This window comes from Harpia harpyja, chromosome 5 (assembly GCF_026419915.1).
Source record: "Harpia harpyja isolate bHarHar1 chromosome 5, bHarHar1 primary haplotype, whole genome shotgun sequence".
In the NCBI taxonomy this organism is placed as follows: domain Eukaryota; kingdom Metazoa; phylum Chordata; class Aves; order Accipitriformes; family Accipitridae; genus Harpia; species Harpia harpyja.
In genome coordinates, this window is record NC_068944.1 from 23,440,924 (window position 1) to 23,460,890 (window position 19,967).

At 40.6% G+C, this 19,967-nt stretch overlaps 1 protein-coding gene across 5 annotated transcripts in view; it reads right to left on the reverse strand.

The window, feature by feature from the left end:
• The window catches only part of SMCHD1 (structural maintenance of chromosomes flexible hinge domain containing 1), a 92,073-nt gene that overhangs the window by 59,295 nt on the left and 12,811 nt on the right, over nucleotides 1-19,967 (reverse strand). For 4 of the 5 annotated variants that reach the window (XR_008235435.1, XM_052788656.1, XM_052788655.1 and 1 more), the window contains 5 exons: nucleotides 8,437-8,519; nucleotides 8,193-8,323; nucleotides 6,332-6,446; nucleotides 6,059-6,178; nucleotides 1,827-1,993 (listed from right to left, as the gene is read on the reverse strand). Coding sequence is in view for 4 of the 5 variants with exons in the window: in XM_052788656.1 (XP_052644616.1) it covers nucleotides 1,827-1,993; nucleotides 6,059-6,178; nucleotides 6,332-6,446; nucleotides 8,193-8,323; nucleotides 8,437-8,519 (616 nt within the window). In the remaining variant the exon portion in view is untranslated. Of the gene's footprint in view, nucleotides 1-1,826; nucleotides 1,994-6,058; nucleotides 6,179-6,331; nucleotides 6,447-8,192; nucleotides 8,324-8,436; nucleotides 8,520-19,967 lie in introns of those variants that run through there. The other variant, XM_052788659.1, reaches the window with a different exon arrangement.

Consider the following 19,967-nt stretch of genomic DNA (forward strand, 5'->3'; position numbering starts at 1 on the left):
TTGTATTGATAATCTAATAGTAACAGAAGTGTTTCACAATCACTATCCTTAAGTTATTTCCAAAAAGTAAAGATACCTCATTTGAATACAGGCAGCAGTCATGGATGTGGTCTGCATATTAGAAATAATTTTTCTATTCGTAAACATTATTTTCTAATGGCATTTGCGCTCATTTAAGAAAGTTCAAAAAATCCACACCATCAGATAGATTAATTATTTTCATAGAGATAGGAAGTTTGAGAAAACTGAGGAACTTAACCGCATTTACTTCAACTTTTCAACAAGCTAGCTAATTCTTCCAACTTCAGATATTGAGTCCTCAAACCTCAGGGTGGTGGTTTGCAGAAAAATGAGATTATACAAGTCAATGGGACTGAATGTATGAAGGAAGTTAAATGCACCTGCAAGTGTTTATAATCGCTTTGCTTCTGACATCTACTGCACTAAATGCAGCCCAAGGAGAAATCTTGGTTCCCAAACAAAAGCTCCTCATGGTCTCATTGCTCAGGAGTTTAGACCAGACTGGTATGTCCAAACTGCTTAGCATTTTGTCTGCATCTCCTCCAGACTTCAAAAGGTGCTCTCATGGCCTTAAGACATAATTATTTTGGGGGATCATCTCCCCTCCCTCTGCTTCAAAGCGTCCAAAATAATATGAGGGCTGTGCTGTAGCCCATTAGAGCAGAATGAAACTGGTATTATGCATGTGTGGCAAAAGGCACGGCAGGATGGTATGAGGGGGTGTTTGAGGGGAAAAAGGCCATTACAGCTGAAATAGTGACACAGGATTGTGTAGCACTGGGAAGCTAAATCTGATTGGTTTTACTGTAATAGCTACAGGGCACACCCTCGAATAATTGCACCTCTGTTTCATCTCAAATGGAGGCAGTTCTTTCACTTCAAGAGATAGCTGGAATGAACTAACACACACCTAAGTTTGGGTATTCACCAGAAGAGCACCTAGAAGCTAATGAGGGACCTAATTTATCTGTCAATGTAGATGTACCCCTACATTTTCACAAGGTTAAAAAGGGTTTCAGCCACAAGTTTTTACTTGCAACAGTGAATGATGTTTCATATAATAAGGTGTTATCTAATCCTTATACTAATCCTCATATTAAGTATTAGTATTATTATTAGATTACAGGTAACACAAAAATAAAATTATTGCTTAAAATCAAGTTCTATGGTTTGCCAGATTTCAAAATTGGGCCATGGCTTCATAGTTCAGTTTACATTCACAGATAGATCCATCCTCTTAACAGATAAATCCACATGATTCACAGGTATCACAGACTTCCACATCTCCAAACTCTGCAGGGCCACTGATGACACTACTATAGTACTCAGTGGAGAGTATCACATATCAGTCTCCCTCTTGAACTGGGATGAAGCAGCATTTTTTTTTTTTTTTTTTTTTTAAAAAAGGCAAAACACAAATCTAGATATAAAGGTTAGGAGCAAAGCTGTGAGAACAGTAATTTATCGAGTTACTAACAATTAGATATCTAATTATTACATTAATAATAATTATTAAACTGAATAGGTTATTGATAATTCAATTGGATAATTACGTATCAATTATCAAGTCACACTGAAACTGATGTTTGTAAACATCTTTGTTTGGATGGGGGGCCCCATTCAGTTGTGCTAGTTTCTGTAAGATCAGTTAGTTAGGAAGACTAATTGTGGCATCAACAAAACACGTATCAACAACCTTAACAGGAATAAAGCCGATGACAAAGTACAGAAAGGAAGTAATTCATAATTATCTGACTTTGTTAGTAGTACACTTTTAAATCAAATCTTTTAAATCACAAACTTACGCCAGCTGCCTTGTCCAAAGATGAAAATAGTTTTTCAAGTACTGCATATGATCTGGTTGTACACCTGTAATGACAACTGCTGTGAAACTCTCTTTATCCCTTTCTTCTAATATTAGGTTATGAAGAAATCTTTCATCATCACTTGTGATGTGAGTAGAGTCAGATGGCTACAAAAAGAGTAAAATAATAAAAGCAAGAATGTAAACTGAATTTCTGATCTCCCATTAGCTTTGAAAAGTATTAAAAAACAGAACAGGAAAAGAGTACAGAACACATGATGCTAAGTATCACACAGGATTAACGCTTATAATAAAACCTTCCAAATTAAAGTCAACAAACTAAGAATCTGACATCCCTGATCCAGTTCATTTTCAACTCACTTTCATGATAGCATTTGAAGTGTTCAGTCTAGAAATGCATTTAATCATGTTTAATGTGGCACTGTGTGATATCCATGTTCTCATCCATCAAATGGAACTACTATGTGTACCAGACATAAGTCTTCTTTAAGAAAACCAAGCCAGAAAAAAAAAAATTTGCTTTTAAATGGATAGGCTGCTTTCTATAGCAGAAATTGAAGTGGAAGAAACATGCTTTTGCCACGGAAGGGTGAATCCTCAGTTCCAGCTGAAATACCCAGTAGCCTCACAGAAAAAGAAGTTCCTGATTCCAGAAAGTCCTGATTGTCTTTTCCTGGATGGATGCACTCTACTCTTATGATAGGAGGTTTCTAAGCTGCAGAGAAACACAGCAGTTGATGTCATGTTTCACGCTGGACCAGTGGATAATCCTTTACATTTGGTGCATCCAGAAAAGAAGCTATTTTTAACACAAAGATTGAGATCTTTATAGCAACTGCAAACAATTGGTACAATGGAGAAGATACACTTTTCCATGCTGTAGTAAATGCAGCATCATGCCTTGTTTTGCAGGAAAGCAGGCAAAAAGGAAACACATCACTAAGTCGTGAAAAGATACATCTCCTACCTAACTGTAGACAGTGAAACATGGTAGTCAAGGGTGTTAAGACTTACTTTCCCCAGGGAATCAAAGAGCTCTCTTTAACCAACAGGATAATTTAACCAGTTGTGGGAACTTTCATCAAAAAAGACTGAAATTCTTAAAATGCTTTCTTCTGCCCACAGCATAGCCTCTTTTAAACCTAACAGTCTTGCTGATTTCATCCAAGCAAGGGGCTGTTTCTATGCTAGTAATGAGATCACAGATAATAAAGAAAATCCAGAATTGCTTGGTCCTCATCTCTGTATGGTTTGACCAATGACCTAGAAGCTGCACACCAATGTTGAACAAGTGCTATCCTGTACAACTTACGCAGTGAAAGTACCTCCAAAACGCTGTTCCCAAATTCTTTGGTTGCCTTCCTACTACAGATGACAAAATACCATGGTGCTTTCCCCAACATTCCTAGCATCCATCTCAACTAGAAAAGTAGTATTGTTGGCAATATTAAATGGTCCAGGGAAGTGAGTACAGTAAAGACAGGTGCCTATTATCCATCAACAGAAGAGCCATCAGTGCCATTTCTCTTCAGTGTTCTGGCCTTGTTCTAGAATGTCTTAGGTTTGACATTAATTACATCTTGATTTCTTTGCAGAAGTAACTTCCTTTACCAACTCAATACCTCAAAGATTCAATTATTCTTCTCACACTGCAGTAATCCATTACAACTTCTATTTCTGCCACAGTATTCTCTTGCTCACCTATGTGCACTGCAGACCATTTTTCAAGACATTAAAGAGACAAATTCACATGTTCAATTTCACATCAATCTAATGAACTGGCCTGGTGTATTGGTTTTGTGTGGCAAGGTTTTGGTAGCGGGGGGAGTTACAGGGGTGGCTTCTGTAAGAAGCTGCTGGAAGCTTCCCCTGTGTTCAAGAGAGCCCATACCAGCCGGCTCTAAGACGGACCCGCCGCCGGCCAAGGCCGAGTCAATCAGTGATAGTGGTAACGCCTCTGTGATAACATTTTTAAGAAGGAAAAAGTTGGGACGGCGGTATTCGGCAGCCGGAGAGAGGAGTGAGAACATGTAAGAGAAACAACCCTGCGGACACCAAGGTCAGTGAAGAAGGAGGGGGAGGAGGTGCTCCAGGCGCCAGAGCAGAGATTCCCCTGCAGCCCGTGGTGAAGACCACGGTGAGGCAGGCTGTCCCCCTGCAGTCCATGGAGGTCCACAGTGGGGCAGATATCCACCTGCAGCGCGTGGAGGACCCCACGCCGGAGCAGGTGGGTTCCCAAAGGAGGCTGTGACCCCGTGGGAACGCCGCGCTGGAGCAGGCTCCTGGCAGGACCTGCGGATCTGTGGAGAGAGGAGCCCACAGAGCAGATTTTCTGGCAGGACTTGTGACCCCGTGGGGGGCCCACGCTGGAGCAGTCTGTGCCTGAAGGACTGCACACCGTGGAAAGGACCCATGCTGGAGCGGTTCGTGAAGAACTGCAGCCCGTGGGAAGGACCCACGTTGGAGAAGTTCGTGGAGGACTGTCTCCCGTGGGTGGGACCCCACGCTGGAGCAGGGGAAGAGTGTGATGAGTCCTCCCCCTGAGGAGGATGAAGCAGCAGAAAATAACGTGTGATGAACTGACCGTAAACCCCATCCCCGTCCCCCTGTGCTGCTGGGGGGGTGGTAGAGAATCCGGGAGTGAAGTTGTGCCCGGGAAGAAGGGAGGGGTGGAGGGAAGGTGTTCTGAGATTTGGTTTTATTTCTCATTACCCTACTCCGGTTGATTTGTAATAAATCAAGTTAATTTTTCCCCAAACTGAGTCTGTTTTGCCCGTGACGGTAATCGGTGAGTGATCTCTCCTATCCTTATCTCGACCCACAAGCTCTTTGTTATATTTTCTCTCCCCTGTCCAGTTGAGAAGGAGGGGGAGTGATAGAACAGCTCTGGTGGGCACCTGGCATCCAGCCAGGGTTAACCCATCACACCTGGCTATTTCAATGATTTGTAAAAACTCCTTAGACCTGAGCTGTCAATCCAGTATCTCCACACTTCACTTCTATTACTTGAGTGCTTCACAGCATCTCTTCCCTCTTCGATATTTACAAGTTATTTTTTACCTCTAATAGAACTTTACTTGCAATTTTTTTTAACTGCATCAGCTTAACTTTCATTTTATATTATCACCACAACTTTTCAAACAGTTGATTGCACCACCTTCTTGAATTCCTTATTAGTATCTATGCATCTCATTCAGCTAGTTTCCTCCAACTAATGTCTGTTAGCTTATTTTCTACTTTTATATCCCCCACACTCCCTTTTTAATATGAAGTGGGGAGGGAAAGCATTTGTGCTCTCTACAATAAACAGATTTTGTCTGCTTTTCAGTTTCTATTTCTGTGACTCTACCTTCTCATCTCTATTACAGAGAGATTAAAAATAAAACTTGTACATTTTTGATGATTCATTCTTTGTCACAAGTTACTGCCCCAATATTGGCATGTTAAAAACATTATCTACCTCCTGTTCCTCTCACCCATACAAAAGGCCAAGAGCACTGAGATAACCCACAAGATATGGGCTATAATCAAGGTCTGATTACCTCATCATGCACAGCATCCACTTATGCTCCCATCTGCACCCTTAGCCATATCTTTGCCTTTATCTTCTTGCTCAAAAATGTCCAAAGAAGAGTTCTTTTCAGTCTTCCTCCTTATCTTGCAGCTTTTTTCTTAAGCTTTTCTTCTTCATGAAAACCATCAGGACTGTTCATTTTAGTTTTCAACTAAATAGTTCATTTCTTTTACAAAATTAGTGGAGATTTGTGAATCCACTGGGTTTTGTTTATCTGGCTGGACTTCTCTCCCATAGACAGGTTAGTTGTTCTACATACTTCTACAGTTTGTTTCCCTAATTTATTCCTTACTACTTCAGAGAACGGACATTTTTCTTTGTTTCATACATAATGAAATACTCGCTGATCTTAGAAAGGTATTTTTAAATATTTTTCTTAACCTGATATGTTAAACTATATGTAATTTCTGTCCTTTATGGTAAACTGAAAAGATAAAAAAGAATCACATACAAATAAAGCTTTATGATATGTAGTGCCTTCAAGTTTCCCATTACTTCCTTTAACACTCCGGGGTGCAAATGATTCAATAAGACAAAGATATCCCCAGATAAGTATTACAAGAATATTACATAGTGAAATCATGTTAACCTGGGAAAAGCTTTCAAATAAAAAAAGAGAAAGTATTAAGGCTATTTACCTTTCTGTTTCGAATGTATCCGCTATATATTGCTTCTTTGTTTTTCTCCTTCTTTTCAAAATCCTCTTTAGAAAGGACAAGTTCATGAACATCCTGAGAATCTGCAGGTTTGCTTATCATCTGATATTATTAAAGAAACAGTATTTAAAATCAAAATAAGATTTAAAATGAACACAACAAAATAGTTTAATACTGTGATTAAAAGCTAGGATAATAATAATCTGATTATGTAAAAATGTTTTAAAATAATGTTTAAGATTGATATTTACTTACTCTGGCAGACTGTCCAACGAAGAACACTGCTTGTTTGCCTCCAACTCCAAAATATGAGATATCACTATTTAAACTACGAGGCACTGGCAAAGGGCGTACATATCCTGAATGATCACTGAGAGTAAAAGTGTGTTTAACAAGTTTTCTCAAGATAAACGTAATTTAAAAAAAGAGAGAAACTTCTGATCTAAACAGCTTGTATTAAATTCTTCCGGCAGTCACACTGTTCAAAAAATCCTTCACTTTAGACCTATTATAATTGCAACATTAAAATGTATGTGCCTAAAATTCTTGATGTATTCTTTTTAAAAGCATGATGACAGAGTAACTCTTTTCCTAAGTCATCTTATAAGACATTTCTGTCCCTTCTAGCAAACCAAATCTTATTCAGTCATACAATTTGCTTATTACTATCTATGTACAATTTTATTACGCTGACGTTCAGATGAAAGAGAGGATAATGTTTGGCAGGGAGAATCTGATAGAAAAGAAAATATTACTCTGAAAACTTTTCTCCATTGTTAACTCTGCAACAGGGACATGGTCAACAGGTCCACGCGATAGGTACTGTGGTATAGGTACTGATACTAACTGTGAAGCTCATGCAAATGAAAATGGCTTACAAAGCAAACCTGGTCTTTTTGACATCATCCTTTCAGAGAAATACTATTGAGTAAAAATGGGAAATAATGCCAACCAACTATTAAACACAGTCTTGGAGAGACTACATATGCCATCAGTAATTAAATTCCATGTCTTTTAAGTCAGCTTTGATGGATGAAAAGTCTTACGTAGTTTAAGCAAATAGTAGGACAAACATGTTTTTAAATCACAGCTGTCCCAAATAAAAACAAGGTGTAGATAGTATCCTGCTATAATTTACAGCTGTGCTCCTATTGAATGGTACCAGCCCACAGTTTAAACTTGTAGCTTAAAAATACTATACATTTCTACTGTTACTAAATTCAACTACAGCAATTTTAAAAAGCAGTGAATTTCTTTACAAATTACTAGATGACTCCGAATCACTTCATATGCACATATCTCCAGTTCTTTGACAGATATTAGTTGTTCTATTTAGACATGCTTCTAATGCAAAAAAAACCCCTCCTCAGCTATATTATCACTTTCCACTGTCCCATTACTTTTTACACTACTTTCTCATAGGACAAATTAGTTATGATTGAGGCTGTGATCCTCATCTTCACATTTACTGCCCTAGGCTTAACGTATTTAAAAAATGACTAAAGCTCAAGAACTGTACTTAACTGCTTCTCTGGAATTTTCTACACTAGGGTTAAGTCTGGCTGTGGAGGTTGAAGAGCTCTTGAGAACAGATTCAAAACTGTAAAATGAATTCATATAAACCCACCATAAACCACCACTTTCTTCTTTAAATGCAAAGCATTTATTTTGCCTAGCCTCCTTCAAAAATTACAGACATCTTCAGGTATAATTTTGCATTACATTGTACACAATTATGATTAAAGAAAAAGTAGCATAACAGACATTGAATGCATTGCTTAATGCGCTACTGAGAGGCTTTCAGGTATCAGATGAACACACTATAAAAAAACCTCTCCAGAACACAGAATGCCCCTAATTGTACATAGGCAAGTCAAAGACAGCTTAGAAAAGGCTGTGAGAATAAAAAAATGTTCTCAGAGTTTCATAATATTAGAAAAGCAGTTTTGTGTTATGAAGCTTCTCTGTTTCCTACCTACAAAAATGTCTATTTATATGTAATCATGGAATGACAGGTTTCAGCTAAGTGTTGGCATAGAGGTATGTGTTAAAATGATATTCTGCGAACCTTCGCAGAGTCTACTAATTGTTGTAAAAATGATTAAAACTTTCTAACCTCTCGAAGTCACCTTGTCTTGTAAACTTTGACAATCTGTATACAGCCCAGTTGTTAAGCTGTTTAGAAGTCATTCCTCTTCCATTATCGATCACAGCAACAGCTGGTTTTCCGTGGGAATCATCAAACAACTGTTTGGGGGAAAAAAAAAAACCAACAAAAAAAGGAGCACCAGGAAAAAAAAAAAGGATAATGCAAACTATGCCAACTACACCTGAAAAAAAGTAGAATATTTTTATCTTACCAGTTTTATCTGTATGCTCCGAATACCAGTATTTCGGCATGTAGCTGACAGAGAATTGTCAATCAACTCAGCAAGGGCAAATGCTAAAGAAATTGAAGAAAAATAACCCCATTAAAATCTTGTTCTCAAAAGACAGCACTCAGAAAACAGACACATATTCACAGTAGTTTCTTCTGAGCAATTAAGATAACACATTCCGTAAACAGAGACAAGAGCTAAGCACTGTCAGAACGATCAAAATTAGATAACATCTTGATTTAAAAAAAACCCCCAAACCAAAAAACTTTTGTACATATTTGTACATATACTTTATGATTTGTTTCCTCACTGAACCTCTCATACCTCTGTTGATGGTAAGGACACAATTACGGTAAGTACCTAGGAACAGTGAGGAACTAACAGGTTCCTTACCACAAGACAAACTTGTCCTTTTCCATGATTGGGAATGAATTTGTATGATTCATATGAAAGTCCAAAGTATGTAAAGAACTGACTTTGACTTGTTAAAATATTGAGGGAAGAATGAACTCATTGAAAAAAACTGAATGGAAATGTTGCACAACTTCCAAAAGAGAAAGTTATTTGTTTACAACAAGAACAGAAAGAAAACTGTAAAAATGGTTGAAGAATTCAGTGAATGGTTGTATTGGGTTTGTGTGGCGGGGTTTTGGTAGTGGGGGAGGCGGCTGCAGGGGTGGCTCCTGTGAGAAGCTGCTCGAAGCTTCCCTGGCTCCAAGTCGGACCCGACTCTGGCCCAGGCCGAGCCCCTCAGCGACGGTGGTAGCACCTCTGGGAGAACAGATTTAAGAAGGGGAACCTGCAGCAGGGGAGGAGATTGGAATGTGAGAGGAACACCTATGCAGACACCAAGGTCAGTGAAGAAGGAGGGGGAGGAGGTGCTCCAGGCGCCGGAGCAGAGATTCCCCTGCAGCCCATCGGAAGACCATGGTGAGGCAGGCTGTCCCCCTGCAGCCCATGGAGGTCCACGGTGGAGCAGATATCCACCTGCAGCCCATGGAGGACCCCACGCCAGAGCAGGTAGATGCCTGAAGGAGGCTGTGACCCTGTGGGAACGCCGCGCTGGAGCAGGCTCCTGGCAGGACCTGTGGACCCATGGAGAGAGGAGCCCACGCTGGAGCAGGTTTTCTGGCAGGACTTGTGACTTTGTGGGGGACCCACGCTGGAGCAGTCTGTGCTTGAAGGACTGCAGCCCATGGAAGGGACCCACCCTGGAGCAGTTTGTGAAGAACTGCAGCCCGTGGGAAGGACCCACATTGGAGAAGTTCATGGAGGACTGTCTCCCATTGGAGGGACCCCATGCTGGAGCAGGGGAAGAGTGTGAGGAGTCCTGCCCCTGAGAAGGATGAAGCGGCAGAGACAACTTGTGATGAGCTGACCCCAGCCCCCATTGCCCGTCCTCCTGTGCCACCAGGGGGAGGAGATAGAGAAAATCAGGAGTGGACCTGTGCCCGGGAAGGAGGGAGGGGTTTTAAGATTTTTTTTTTTTTCCTCTTTAGCCTGTTTTGATTTGATTGGTAACAAATGAAATTGATTTTGGTTTTTTTCCCCCCAAGTTGAGTCTGGTTTTTGCCCAGGACCATAACTGGTGAGTGATCCCTCCCTGTCCTTGTCTCGACCCACAAGCTTTTTGTTATATTTTCTCCACCAGGGAGGGGGGAGGAGTGAGGAAGCAGCCTAGTGGTGCTTTGTTGCCAGCTGGGCCTAAACCATGACAATGGTAAATACAACCAAAGTTCTGTCAGATACGTGGCAATACACAGCAGAAATAGCCAGCCAAACTACTTGCACAAGTCTGTTTTTTCTAAACATTAACACTTGGAACCCTTGCCTAATTAAAGTTAGGAATACCTAACTTTAGTGAAAAATTGCATTTAATTAAGGACTACAGCATCAATCTGAAAAAAATACATCAAGTTTGGATTAATTCACTCCAATTGGTCAGCCCTAGTGAACAGACATTTCCATTCAGTCTCTCTGATAAGGAAGTTTTATTCCCTACAATTTGCAAGGTTCTTCAGAATGCTACAGTGCAAATTACATTGGCCATACACTTCAGACATGCAAACGAAATCCCTTGAGTATTAGTATCATACAGCAACACTGAAGCATTTTGCATTTTCCTTCAAGTTGTTTCTGAAGTACAAAAACAGTTCTCGGTTTCTCTGCAACCTTCTTCACTGCTAACAGGAGTTGAGCATCAGATAACAAAGGCCCTTCATCAACACGTGAAACTGGTTAGGCATGCCCTTAGAGATGTTGTAAATGAGGAGCCTCAGCTGCAGTACACTTACCCATGTTCAAAATTGTTATTTGCTCTAATAGTCAATTTTAGTACATAATAAACAAAAGTAGACAGTTTAATATAGCTGTTTAGCAAATTTTAATTACTGCTGTGTTGCAGAATTTCACAAATTACCTCACTAGGGTCTCAAAGAGTGAGAATTAGTAACATTAGAAAAAAGATACCAGTAACATCATTACAGAAGTGGATCTAAAAGTTATTCTGTTTGTAGTCTTGATCATTGTGGTCTCTTTAGGATTGAAGAGTTATGACCAGAAGTAGTACCAGAACATTTGGACTATTTTAACAGCCTTTGTTGGAGCAATATGAACACATGCAGTACACTCAGAGCAAGAATCCTCCTTTTCCCTGTGTCACCTATTGCAGAGTACTGCCAAGATCAAGAATTGAGTTAAATACATATGAAAAGTTTCTCACAAAACCCTGAAGCTTGCTCACTCTCTTTTAGAGAGAATTATGATTTAAAGCACCCTAGCAAGCTGCTTTAGCAATAACACGACAGAGGAAAATGTAGGAAAAAATTTACTTTTCCCTTAGTAGTAAACTTCGCTTTACTAGTAAAAAAACCCAACAGACTTCAAAAAGACAACATTGAGATCCCATATTTAAATCACTTCTCTGACTCATAAATAAATATGCCTCAGGCTCTTGGGCAACAGTATGCAAGGAGAGAAAACAGCAAATGTACGTTGATGATACTGCCAGATGGATCCAAACAAAAGTTCAACCTGTTCTTAAACTACAGCAAGTTGTCAAGAAACTCTGTTATCTAGGCCCACAGACATTGACAGGCATGACCAAAGTCTTTTCCTCTCCTGTGGATATACTTGCTTCCTGTTTCAATACTTCTGGAACACAAATAAATCTGTCAAAGATGCTGCTATATTTTACATTCGAACCACTTTGTAAAATGCAGTATTTTTACATGTGGATGGCAGATTTGACCTTGATACAAAATCTCTGGATAACACAAGAGGTTATCATTGGAGTTATGTACAGGGAAATGATCATAATATGAGGCAATAGAAGTGGAAAATGTCTTTCATGAAGAAAAAGAAGGAAAAGGAAAAGAAATTGTGTGTGAGGAACTAAAGGAAAACTGAACATACATATGCATTATCTATTTTTCACCTCATATTATTATTCTGAAGCCTGCTGAGAGAAGGAAAAATGGGTTTTCCTACCAAGGGAATGCTCAGCATTTCATGGGAGATGAGCTGTAGCTACAACTTACGTGAACACTTACAATAAGTGCAGTATTGAATGACTTCATATTCATAAAGATCTTACAAGATGTAACAGTTCCTTCTGACAAACCAACTGTTTGATTGCAGTGCTGTTTATTACCATGAAAACAAAGTGAGAGTTGGATTGTTATACACATACTGGGGAATTTCTCCAATGTAGAATAGTAACAGTCCTCAGTATGTATTAATTTTATTTCTTGATTTAATAATTTAAATGTTGCTTTAAAAAAACTAACAAACCAAACCAGCAACACTGAAACCAAAACTCTTTAAAAATGTATTTCTAAACTGAAAACTTGTTTAAACATTTGTTTTCTTGACATAAGAAGCCATAAAAACAGAAGAAGGAACTTCAAGTTCTATTGTAGAACTTGATGACCATGCAATATCTTGCATTTAACACACAAACCTGTTTGTTTAAATGCTACCATAAGTAAAGCTAAATGGATGACACTTGACTCTTTGACACTAAAATACTTTTTCTTCTGAGACTTTTTTTTTTAAAAAAAAGGAATAGGGATTGGCAGTTGATAAAGTGTTACAGAAAAATGAACACAAGAAACCATAGACTACGTATACCTCTTCAAAGCTTAACAGTTCTAATACAAGGTGGTTATATTAACTATAACTATATGACAGAGGACTAGATTTCTCCATTTTTCTACCCTTCATCTCTCAGTTCTTGCAGTACAGGCCCTTGCTTCCAATTTCCAGTTCTCATCATCTTCTTGTCCCACAAGTTTTATTGTGGTAATATTAACTAAATAGTATTAACTCCTTTCTAGCAGTGTTATATATACTTAAAAGGGAAACATGAATGTATAGTACCAAAATCCCTTGGTTTTGCAGCTGAACATCAAATAACCGAAGGTTCTGTGTCCACACCATTGCACTCAACACCTCACATCATCTTCACATGCCACAGAATTAACAATTTTCTTTTGTTCGTTGTTTTTCTGTCCCAGTGTATGGGCTACATGTGTGTTGATATTGTTTCCTACTTATACCCTCATGCTCAAGTACTTTTTTTTTTTTAAATTTTTTTTTAAAAATTTTAATTCTTTTTAAAAAATTAAAAAAAAAAGTCATGCAATGTGGTTGCTAAAGGTTCACTCCTTCAAATCAAGGCTGAACTGCTCTACAGTTTCAGGAACGTACTATGGTTTGACTGCCAGAAGTGCTCATTTGAATCTCATCAAATTCTGTGACTGAAAGAATGGAAATGCTTCCAGTTAACATGAATCTAGCAATGAGAACAATATTTCTACCTGCAACTTTTGAAATACTATGCATTTACCTAAAAAAGCTATTGTCACACTTTTTTTCCTATGAGTCAGCATTAATGTCTGTAAACTAAATAATTCATAGAGTCGTAGAACAATCCAGGTCGAAAGATCATCTGGTCCAACCTTTTATGGGAAAGGAAGCCTAGATGAGATTATCTAAGCACCCTGTCCAATTGCATCTTGAAAAGCTCCAGCGATGGGGACTCTACCACATCCCTGGAGATGTTGTTCCAATGAATGATTGTTCTCACTGTACAAAATTTCTTTCTTACATCAAGATGAAACCTCTCCCAAGTGCAACCTGTACCCATTGCCCCTTGTCTTCCGCACGTGAAAAGAGGGCCTCCATTCTCTTGGTAGCTGCCCTGTAAGTACTGGAATACAGTGATGAGGTGTCCCCTGAGCCTTCTCCAGGAAAAAAGACCTAACTCCTTCAGTCTTTCCTCACAAGGCAGGTTCTTCAGCCCTTTGATCATTTTGTGGTCCTCCTTTAGACCCTCTCCAGTCTGTCCACAACTTTTTTGACCTGGGGACCAGAACTGGACGCAGCACTCCAGACATGGCTTGACCAGTGCTAAGTGGGATGATCACATCTCTATCTCTGATAGTAACACCCCTGCAGAAACAGTCCAGGATCTGATTTGCCTTTGTTGCTGCAGCGGTGCTCTGCTGACTCGCGTTCAGCTTGGTGTCCACCAGGACCCCCAGGTCCCTTTCAGCAAGGCTGCTCCCCAGCCACACAGACCCAAGCCTGTACTGAGCTCTTTGGTTATGTTATCCCAGGTGCAAGACTTTGCACTTGTCTTTGTTAAACTTCATACAGTTCTTGCTTGCCCACTCTTCCTTCCTGTCCAGGTCTTTTTGTAAGATGGCTCTCCCTTCTGATGTGTTTGCATCACTATCCAGTTTAGCATCATCAGCGATACTGATAAAATCACAACAAAGAAGTATCTCATCCTACTGCTTTTGTTCTTTTTTTCTCTTGCAGCCTCCATCATATATGGAAAAACACAGCTTTTAACAAATAACTTCAGAGTCCCTTGAGCCCAAGATAAGAATGGAAGAAGAAACAGTACAAACCATTTGCCAATTAAAAAACCAAAAATCTGACAGATAAAATTAGCAGAAAAGTCAAGCAGCTAGAGATCAGAGTAGCCTAAGATAAGATGCTAACCAACTACCCCAGCATGGCTTCAGCATCCGTAACATGTACCTCCCAGTAAGCCACAGTGCATTTCACCGAAACACGACACAGGACCTAAGGGTACGATTTTACAGTGTTTCATTTTCAGCAGAAAGAACTACCACTGTTCAGCTTGAAGATCTATCACTGCAGCACAAATACAATGATGAGATATGATATCCGCCAGCTTCATACAGTTATATTCTCCAAATGAACCGCCCCACTGCTGACAACTCTTTGCTATGCAATCAACAATTTTACTGTCATGAAGAGTAGAGGGAACAAAAAAACCTTGATGTATAAAGAAAAGGAAAATGTAGGTTTGACACGCACAACCCACCCTGATCCATCGACCAATCCTTATTGATCTATACCTTCGTGGCTTTCCCTCTTTTACTTTAAACCCTTTTGGTACTTTGTTCCTGTGTTACTAAGTTCTTGCCCTTGGTGAGCATTCTTAATAGTTGCCCTGGATGGTTCACAACAGCTGGTTGATCTCCAAGGACTACCTCCTCAAAGAATAAGAGTAGTTCAATCCACTGTACAGAAACTAAAGTAAGTGTGGCAGAAGGCCAGAACTGGTAAGACTCCTGACCAAGTTCAAATGCTGATGGGAAGTAAGCATAAGGTTGAAGAGGGGATGGGGAACCAAGCAGGAACACAGAGACACTGACAAAGTGTCAAACAGCCAGTCAAGGGAAGTGATTCTCCCTCTCTATCCAGTCCTTGTGAGACTGCATTCTGAGTACTGTGTCTAGCTTGAGGCTTCTCTGAAAAAGACAGTGAAATACTCAAGTGAGTCTAGAGGACTCCTCCAGATAATCAGAGGGTTTGAGCACCAGACATGCAAGGAGAGGCTGCTGAGAGAACTGGGATTGTTCAGACTTAAGAGAAGGCTATGGGAAACCTTATTGCTGTCTTATTGCTAGGAGGGTGCAAAGATGAAGCCAGACTCTTCTCAGGTGTACAGTGATAGAATAGGAAGCAATGGATGAAAGTTGGAACATGGAAAATTAATTAGACAAAGATGTATTTATTTTATAATCAAATACTGGAACAGGCTGCCACCACAGGTTGGGGAATTTCTACTCTTTGGAGATACTCAAAACTCAACTGGTCTTGTCCAGTCACCTAATCTAATTGACTTTGCTTTGAGCAGGGGTTAGATGACATGACCTCCAGAGATCCCTTCTGACCTAAATTATTCTAGGATGCCATGTAATAGTTCCACATGCCCAAGATCACCCAACATTTCCCTGAAAAATCCCTGGATGGTTACTGCAGGTAATGATTACCATACAGTGTCATTTATTTTCAACAGTGTCAGGTTCACCCATCAATTCAGTGTCACAAGGAAGTAAAATAGTAATTAGCCTTCCTTTACAAAAGTCTTGAGCTGAGCTACAGAAGCAGAAGCATCAAGCTCAATTTAAGAAACTATGCATAGACACGGAATGCTTAGGCTAGTTTGCACTGCTGTAGCTCAGTTTTATTCATTTTGTTCAAAAAGTAAAAACAAAAGCCTTAATTAAGTAGAACAGAATGTACGTGCCTGGAAAAATGGACTCCTGAGATCCATGACTGGTATAGAAAATATGGACAAGAGATGATAGAATCCTAGAATGGTTTAGGTCAGAAGGCACGTTCAAAGATCATGTAGTTCCAAGCCCCCTGCCATGGGCAGGGATGTCTTCAACCAGATCAGGTTGCTCAAAGCCCCATCCAACCTGACCTTGAACTCTTCCAATGATGGGGCATCCACAACTTCTCTGGGCAACCTGTTCCAGTTCTCACCACCCTCAGAGTAAAGAATTTCTTCCTTATGTCCAATCTAAATCTACCCTCTTTCAGTTTAAAACTGTTACCCCATGTCCTGTTACTACAGGCCCTGGTAAAATGTCTCTCTCCATCTTTCTTATAAGCCCCTTTAGATACTAGAAGGCTGCAGCCTCCCCGGAGCCTTGCCTTCTCCAGGCTGAAAAACCCCAACTCTCTCAGCCTTTCTTCATATGACAGGTGTTCCAGCCCTCTGATCATTTTCATGGCCCTCTTCTGGACTTGCTCTAACAGGTCCGTATCCGTCTTGTGCTGGGGCCCCAGAGCTGGAGGCAGTACTCCAGGTGGGGTCTCACAAGAACAGAGTAGAGTGGGAGAATCACCTCCCTCAACTTGCTGGCCACGCTACTTCTTATGCAGCCCACGATACAATTGGGTTTCTGGGCTGCAAGCGCACGTTGTCAGCTCATGTCTAATTTTTGACTGACCAGTACCGCCACGTCCTTCTCTGCAGGACTACTCTCAACCCATTCAGGCCCCAGTCTGTATTGATATTGCGGGTTGCTCTGACCCAGGTGCATGACCTTGCACTTGGCCTTGTTGAGTCTTATGAGGTTCACACTGGCCCGCTTCTCAAGCCTGTGAAGGTCCCTCTGGATGGCATCCCTTCCCTCAAGTGAGTATCAACCACACCACTCAGCTTGGTGTCATCTGCAAACTTGCTGAGGGTGCTCTCAATCTCACTATGTCATTAATAAAAATATTGAAAGGTACTGGTTCCAATACAGACCCCTGAGGGACACCACTTGTTACTGATCTCCATTTGGACATTGAGCCTTTGACTGCAAGTCTTTGGATGTGGCCATCCAGCCAATTTCTTACCCATCAAACAGTTCATCCATCAAACCCATATCTCTCCAATTTAGCTGCAAGGATGTTGTGTGGGACCATATCAAAGGCCTTACAGAAAGAAGGTAGATGACATCAGTTGCTCTTCCCTTATCCACCAACAGTCACTCCATTGCAGAAGGCCAATGGATTAGTCAGGCATGATCTACCCTTGGTGAAGCCATGTTGGCTGTCTCTAATCACCTCCCTGTCATCCATATGCTTTGATATAGCTTCCAGGAGGATGTTGCATGACCTTACTGAGCACTGTGGTGAGGCCAAGTGGTCCATAGTTCCCACAGTTCTCCTTTTTAAAAGTGAGTGTGATGTTTGCCTTTTTCCAGCCACTGGAGACTTAGTGACTACATCTGCCAGTTCCCTCCAGACCCTTGGATGCACCTCATTGGGTCCCATGGACTTGTACATTCAAGTTCCTCAGATGGTCTTGAACCCGATCTTCTCCTACAATGAGTGGGACTTCATTCCCCCAGTCCCTGCCTTTAGATTTAGACTTGAGAGATGTGGCAAGAACAACTGCCAGTGAAAACAGGCAAAAAAATTGTTTAGTACTTCAGTCTTCTCCATGTCAGTTGTCACTAGATCCCCTCCTTTTATTTATTGGGGGGGAACAATTTCTTTTCTCTTCCTTTCCTAACATACCTGTAGAAACCCTGATTATTATTCTTTACATCCTTTACCAAATTCAGCTCCAGCTGTGCCTTAGCTTTGCTGATCCCACCCCTACATTCCCAGGCAACATCCCTATATTATTCCCAGGATGCATGCCCCTGCTTCCACTGCTTATGCATTTCCCTCTTGTGTTTTAGTTTGACCAGAAGATCCTGACTCAGTCATGCTATTTTCCTGCCTTCCTTGCCTGACAACTTGCATATGGGAATCAATAGTTCTTGCGCTCTTAAGAAAAAAAGTCTTTAAATAGCTGCCAGCTGTCTTCTGCTCCTTTATCCCTGAGGGCTGTTTCCCAGGGTGTCCCATCCACCACTCCCTTAAACAACTGAAAAGTTCGCTTTCCTAAGGTTTAGAGTCCCGACTATGCTTTTCACCTAGCCTATATCCCTCGAGATCATGAATTCCACCAGGGCATGATCACTACAGCCCAGGCAACTACCAGTCTTGACCTTTCCAATAAGTTCCTCTGCATTAGTGAGCAACAGGTCCACTAATGTATCTCCTCTGGTTAGGCTTCCTATCACCTAGATTAGGAAGTTATCCTCAAGGGTCTCCTTGACTGCTTGTAGCTTGCTGTGCTGCTTTTCCAGCGGATGTCAGGGTGATTCAAGTCCCCTAACACGATCAGGGCCTGCAAGCATGATGCTTCCTGTAGTTGAAGTAAGAATGCTTCATCGACATCCTCCCCTTGAACAGGTGGCCTGTAGTAAACACAAACCACAATGTTTCCTTTGTTGGCTTGGTCTCTAATTTTCAGGGATAAGCTCTCGACTTGTACACTGCTGTTTTTAAAAAACACAGCTCTGTGCAGTCAATCCATTTTGTTTTTTTATAGAGAGGGCAACCCCTCCACCTTTCCTTTCTTGCCTGTCCCTCCTGAACAGTTTATAGCCATCAACTGCAGCACTCCAATCATGTGAGTCATCCCATCAAGTTTCAGTGACAGCAATCAGATCATAGCTTTCCAGCTGTACAGTGGCTTCCAGCTCCTCCTGTTTGTTATCCATGCTGTGTGCATTGGTGTAGAGACACTTTAGCTGGACTGCTGACTGTCTCACCTTTTCGGTGGAACCTTTTTGGAGGGTTGGTGTCATTCCTTACTACTCCAGTAGGGGCGCTCATCCACACTGATCCTTGTGAGTACGCTGTTGTCACAGCTTTGCACCCCAGCCCCCAAGTTTGTTAGTTTAAAGCATGATTCACCAAGTCAGCCAATCTGCCAGCAATGCTTTATGATATCTCCCAGCATTCAAAGTATGGTCAACAGGTGAAAAAAATGGTAACTAGCTCAACATGTACAGAAAGGCAGGACACTTCACATCACATGCAATTAAGCTGGGAACTCAATACCACAAAATATTGTGAATACTAAAGATGTTATGATGGTTCATAAAGTAACTGGACAAGTTCATGGAAAAGAGCAGTCCACAGACATGAACTCAAAAGTCTGCAAATCACTTTTGTTGCATCTTTGCGTGGCCTTTCTGTTTTCCTAGTATTTCTCAGGTATCTAACACTCGCTGCTGGTGGGAACAAAGCATAGACCTAGACAGAATGCTTTGTGTGGTCTAATACAGCAATTCCTGTGCACAGAGATACACATATAGCTGACCACACTCTTAGTGCACTTTGAGCACAGTTTCTCCAAACCTGAACCAAAACAGTGTCTTTGGCAGGGCAGGGAAAAAACTAAGTGCAGAAAGAGGGAGGGGGCAAAAGGAGACTGGTACTTAAAAATACAGTTGCTATTTATAGACATTGTTGAGATTGTTATGAAACAGAAATAGCTGGGGGAATGGTATGCTTGAGTCTTGATGTTTGCATTTTTTTCTGTACAATTGTGAGCCTGCTGTACCTACAATGTACATATAAAGTAATTATAGCCACAGACAGAATTTTCAGAGAAGCTGTAAACAGAAATTTATTTTTTTCAATAAAACAATAGGAAATACTGGTTACATATTTAATATACCGGTTAGATAAAAACTAAAGCAGCACCTTTTTAAAGAAATACTTGCTCCTGTTGGTAAGTTAAGCCCCGTAGAAGCACAGATGGGAGAGCAGACAGTAGCTCATACAAAAACTGTTCACCAGTTTCAAACACAAAGTCTGTTGTGAGTACAGGAGACAAAAACCTG